Source organism: Athene cunicularia, assembly GCF_003259725.1.
Source record: "Athene cunicularia isolate RWA chromosome 10 unlocalized genomic scaffold, athCun1 chr10_part1, whole genome shotgun sequence".
Lineage (NCBI taxonomy): Eukaryota > Metazoa > Chordata > Aves > Strigiformes > Strigidae > Athene > Athene cunicularia.
The window spans coordinates 8,439,459-8,445,393 of record NW_020799112.1 but is presented as its reverse complement, the minus strand read 5'-3'; the positions used below and the strand labels follow the sequence as shown (position 1 = coordinate 8,445,393).

General features: G+C 52.0%; 1 protein-coding gene across 1 annotated transcript in view; it reads right to left on the bottom strand.

Annotated features, from left to right (window-relative positions):
- TLE3 (transducin like enhancer of split 3) overlaps nt 1–5,323 on the bottom strand; it is a 24,525-nt gene extending 19,202 nt beyond the window's left edge. The window contains 1 exon segment of the mRNA XM_026856062.1: nt 5,245–5,323. Within this exon segment, the coding sequence (XP_026711863.1) occupies nt 5,245–5,280 (36 nt within the window). The 5' untranslated portion in view covers nt 5,281–5,323.
- Between the last annotated feature and the right edge of the window lie 612 nt (nt 5,324–5,935).

Here is a 5,935-nt window from a genome sequence, read left to right as displayed (position 1 = left end):
GAGCCTCTCCTGCCAAGAAAAACCTCCATTCCCCCGCTGCGGGTTGCCATGGCAATCCCAGCCTCCACATCCCCTCCCAACGCCCTGCATCTCCGCTGGACCACGGCGGACATCCCCGAGACAGAAGGCTGCAAATGAGGGGGGGATAAAAGCCTGGGGTGGTGCACAGGGCAGCCCAGGAGGGGCACCCACCCATGTAGCCCAGCACCAGCACCCATGGGAGCATTCACCCGGGAGGCAGGATGCTGACAGCTGCTCCGTGCCGCTCATTAAAAAGGGCAAGGAGTCAGGAGAACCTCAAATCCCAACTAATCCCCACCCCCCCACACACTCCCAGCCAGCAATCTGACCTGCTGCTGGACAAGAAACACTCCCAGGGTGGTTTCGTGAGCGGGGAAATCAGAGAAAACACTTGCAGCGGTTATAAATCAAGAAACAGACCCCTTGGCCACAGGCTGAGAGTCCTGTCACCCGCCCTTAAAATGGGCAGAGCTGTTCCCAGCACCCAAAGGGCACGAAGAGCCACTGCTGGAGCTGTGTCAGGAGTCAGGCAGGGGTGGCACGGTGTTAAATAGCTGTGGGGCCAGCTACCCCCAGCAGCCCCAGCCCCCCATCCTCAAGTTTTTACACCTGGACACCGCAGAAGGAAGTTTAAAAATAATGCTGCCGGGCGCCAGTCACAGGATACACAGAGCAGAGCTGAAAGGAGTGACCTTAAAATAAAAATCACCTGAAGGATGGGAGTGCAAGCAGAGCCCCAGCCTTGAACCTGGGTAAAGTGGTGCAGCAGGGGGCTGCACCCTGACACGAGTTTCTGCAGACTTTGCTCTGGGCAACAGAGATGCTCGCTGTGCCAAGATGTATTAGCCCTGGCCTCAGCTAAGCGAGGAAAGGGGCTGGCCCAGCCCCATCACTGCACCCTGGGCTGATCCCAGCACCCTCAGGCAGGACCCCGCAGCACAGGACCGGACCCAACCCCCCCCTCGGGGTCCCAACACTCAGGAGCCTCTGGGGCTGGTGCTCAGCCATGCTCTGGGGATGGAGGTGCCTGCAGAAACCCTGTGCAGGATGGATCTGCCGTGAACCCACATGGTTTTGGGGCAAATCACACCAGCACAGGCCACCTCAGATGCAGTCTCAGAAGAGATTTTGGGCCATGCCAGGCCAAACCCACCCTGGCTTATTGATTTAAATCATGGGCTGGAGACCAGAGACAAGGGGTTGAACACCCAGCACTACTCATTCTGCTCTTCCTCCTCTTGAAAACCACACCAAACCGTTAAAAAGACTTGTCCCACAAGCCTAAACCCCACAGCATTGGGGTTGACAGGGCTGCCAAAGGTGGGGGGGGCATGGGACGCAGGAACACAGCATCAGCATCACCCCAAGGCTCACACAAGACTCCCAGGGAGAAGCCCCCAGCTTCCTCCCCACCTCAACACCACAGACCCCTCCACACACCGATGACGACTCCGAGACAGGTCTGAACCACCACAACCCTCCTTCAGCCACCCCAGGCCTCCCCCGGCAGGGCGCGCGTCACACCCCCCCCCTCCCCAAAGCTCAGCCCTGGAAGAGGGTGGCGGGGGCGTCGGAAAAAGGCAAGGAGTAAATCACACCACCCGTGAAGCACCAGAAGCATTTGTTGAAACCAGGATATTGTCTCTTTAAGCACATGAAAATAAGGCCCTTGAGCAGTGTGGTTCTCACTCTGGCGCACAATTATGGGTACTTTCAGCTGTCTACCACTATTTCAAGTGCTCTCTCCAACCAGGCTGTCAATGGCATGTTGAAAGCTATTTGTGGCTGCTATCGTTATTAGCAAAGTGGAGAGCTTCACTGATGAGAATTAAATTCAGGGAGGGGGTGTGGAGGGGCGGGCCACAACCCCTTATTACAGAATTACCATCAGTACCAGGGCTGCAGGGGTGGGCAGAGCTCACTCAGGACCCCCAAAACCCACCCGCGACCCCCAGAACCCAGTCAGGACCCCCGGTGTCTCCCGCAAAGCTGAGGGGAGGGAGAGGTTAAGCTGGCTGACAGCTATTCCCTTCCACCTTAGGAGACCTGAGAGTATCACACTAACAAATTACTTGGCTTCTGAAGTATTTAGCAAATTATTACCTGGCACTCCTCGCTAACGAGCGTGACAGAAAGTATATTGTGTTCTCAGAATATTCTAGGGAAAAAAAAAAAAGCATCCCTCTCTTCCCCTGGAAGTGTCAGGAGAGTTTAGGTTTGTTCCAAGCATTAAGTGTTTAAGCACAAAACCAAGAAGTGCTTATGTGGAGAGTTCTCAGCCATGAAAAAACAATCAGCACATAGGTTCTCCCCTCCACGGTGTCCCCTTTACCCACGCAAAATTAGTTTTTCTTTTGGAATCGTCATTCCCTTCAACTGTATTCGGCAATTATCCACAGAGATCTGAACAAAACCAATGCAAAAACAACAGGGGAACAAAAGTTCCTTTTGTAAAAAAAAAAATCAATTAACCTTAAAAAAAAAAAAGGGGGGGGAGGGGGTAGATTTTGCTCAGGTTTAAAAAGAAAACTCCCAACTGGCCTCAGGTTTAAGAAAGCTGAGCTGGGATAAGAGTGGCTCATTCAGCAGGAAGACTGATCTAAGGAGCAATTCGCTGCGTTATATGCAACAATGTGGGTAGTCACTTCCTAAATATTTCCTTGCATATGGAGTTGTTTATGAAACTACATTTTTTTCTTAACAAGAAACAAAACGAGAAAAAAGGAAAAAAAAAAAAACCCACACGCGGCCACATATGCACACACTTAATATTCAGCGTAGAAGAGATAATCTGTTATATAAGCCCACAGACAGACAATCCCCTTTTGCTTAAAGATGAAGTATCCATCAATGTTTGTCTCAAGCAGATGTAATCACAAGCAGTCAAGTCTGGAGGGCAGGACACTGCATGAATAATTCAAGCACTTCAGTCTACTTGATTGTGTGCAGATAAACACAAGTCAACCGCTAAACAGGTCAGCTGATAAAACTTGTTTGTTCAGGACTAGCCACCCTCAACCAGATGCAGGCAGGACCATGCTGCAATTAGCGCCCGGCTGCCTTTTGGGGGGATGCCACAGCCCCAGAGAGGGGCAAATCCTTCGCGGGCACCCAGCTCGCCCATCCCATCGCTCTCTCTTGCCCCATTTTCGCCTGGAAGCGCGCTGGGAGCAGCTCCGGCTGCTTTGTTTTCCTCCAGCACCATGCACATTGCTGTCAATTAAATAACAAGACAGCTTCACCTCCCCAAACTTCCCCCATCAGCCCAGCACTAGGCACGCAGCATATGTCACCAGGAACAACTAAAGCAGGCGGGGGATGCTGGGCACAGGCTGGAATCATCCGGCGGAGATTGATCTGCCGAGTTGCAAGGCAGCGAAGCTCCCAGCACGGCACGCCGACCACGCAGGGCCTCCCCGGGCCGCCGACGCTGCGGCGGGGGAGCTGCCACCCTGCAAAATCCGGGTCCAGCCCCACGGAAAAACTGCCCCCGGGCGTTTTGAGGTTCCCCTCAGATACCCTCGGAAACCCCGGCAGAGGCGTCACCTCGCCAAACGCCACGGGGAGGCCACGCTGCACGGTCACACCGCGGGACGGGGCGGGCGGCGGAGAGCTCCAGCCACACGCCGACAAAGCCGGAGCCCACGACGGGCTTTCACCTCCCAGGCCCCGGCACTCATCCCGCGGCGCAAAGCCTCACAGGTCAGGTTTGGGTTCCCACCACGGACCGTCGGAAAACGGCAACTGCTCCCAAAGCTTCCATCAAGAGGAAAAGCTCAACATCTTGCTGTATTGTTTCAGCATTTCCCAGCATTTGCGCAGAGCGAAGCAGTTCAACACCGAGCGACCGGGCGGTAAGAGGCATTCCCCCTCCCGAAAACAACCTGCGCTTGCGTGGCTCCAGTCCCTCCAGCGTTTCCGAAAAGGCCACAGAGTCGGGGTCCCTCCGGACGCAGGCAAAAGGGGGACAGGGTCCTCTCGCAGGAGGCCACCACGGGCCTCAGCAGAAATTCTGCATTTGGGGGTGTTCCTGAGTGCACTGAGGCAAACTGTGCCCGAGGTTTCCACCAGCCGTCGGCCAGTCCCGCGTGCCCCCGCCATGGCAGACCTGGCCTCCGAGCAGCCCCCTCCAGGGCTCCCCGCAAGCAGGGCTGCCTAGCCAGGACGCTTTTGTCCAGGCAGAAGCAACGAAGAGAAAGAAGTTGGGATTATCTGCATGGCAGAAGATATTTTTAAAAAACTGAAGACTAAGCAGTAATTATTTTCGTTACCCTGTGACTACGTATCAGAAAGCTAAAGGGAAGCGTGCGAAGAAGAAGAAGAGAGGCAGATTCACAGACCCGCCGCTTTGAATTTCATCAGTCAGCTAACGACACTTTCTTACTCAGGAGGGTGATGCTGCTATTAAGCAAAACCACTCTGGAGTTGAATGGGGCTGATTTGCGAATTGCAAAGTTGATGTCAACTTCTATCTGCCTTAAGTTCTTAATTAGAACTACTTCTAAAACCAGTAAGCAGCAGCAGCACAAATAATCAGGTCTAATCTCAATAATAACTTTATTCCTTTAAGTTTTACCATCATGTGCCCAGCCTTTAGGCTCTTTAACTATAATCTTATCAAGGTAGCACACCACATTCTGCTACCTTCTGTATTTTTCCTTCAGGCAAGTAACATATTAGAGACCAAAAAAAAAAAAGTACCAAACATTGCTACATTTTCCAGATGCAAAGACAAATCCGTGACATTGAGCAACACACCATAAGATATCAGTATCCCTGAAGATAATTCCCTTCTAAGTCTCACGCTACAGCACGGCGAGTATCAGAGGTATGACCTTAGAAACAGTCATGTTGTACCAACAACAAAACCAGAGGAAAACGCAGGAGATAACAGCATTTTCCAAGTGCTGGGAACACACTATTCCAGGGACCAACCTCCCAGCGTGGAAGGCAAGGCTATTTTCACCTCTTCTCATAAACACTCTCTGCAAAATCTGTTTTCCCTAAACATGGGGAAAAAAACCCACAAAACCGCAACACCGGGCTGCCATCAACCTGCAGTTGCCAGTGTAACTGCCAGGCCAGGAGGTCTCAGCTGGAGTCACATCCCTGACTTCAGCACTTATTCCCCATTTAGCGCAATCAGGGCCTATTTGATCTCAGGTTGAGAAAAGGGCAACAGGAGATCAATCAATCACAATTTCCCCCCTTTAAATTACTCACCTGTTTGTGCATTTCAATATTCAAACCATACGACATTTCGTAGTACTGGGGAATAAAATAAATAAATAAATAAATAAGGGAGCCAAGAAGAATTTGAATTAATTTAACATCAGGTATTTGCATAAGGTCATTACCAGAAAGCATCCCGGTCAAAACTGTGCTTAAAGCACTGGTAGCCAAGGAAATTATACCTTAGAAAAGGCTGATGTTTATAGGGTTTAACTGGCATGCATTTAACAGGAGGACACTCCTTTTTACTCCTGTTTTCTCCTCCTAAGCTACTTAGAAAAACAAAGAGGCACAGAGCTGTGTGACAGGCGTCTGCACAGCCCTGGCAGAACAGGTACAGCCCGTAGTCTGGCCAAAAACCCAGCTTCTCACTGGAGGGGGTGGATTTATTCCCCCCACCCCTCCCTGGGTCCAGCACCGCTGCTGGGAGCCCGGGGAGCATCCCAATCCCTTCCCCCCGCGTTGGGAAAGGGGGTGCTAGGTCCTGTTAAACCGATTAAACACGCAAATGAGCCCACCTTGGGGTTCCACGAGGCAAATTTTGGAAGGGGAAAAAAAAAAATATAAAGGCTTCTGCAGCAACAAAAAAAAAAAAGCCCATTTTCCTCCGGAAAGGGATGCCCTGGGAAGGCACCAGGGTGGGGGGCTCACCCCGCCCCACCGAGCACCCCGGAGGCGCTAT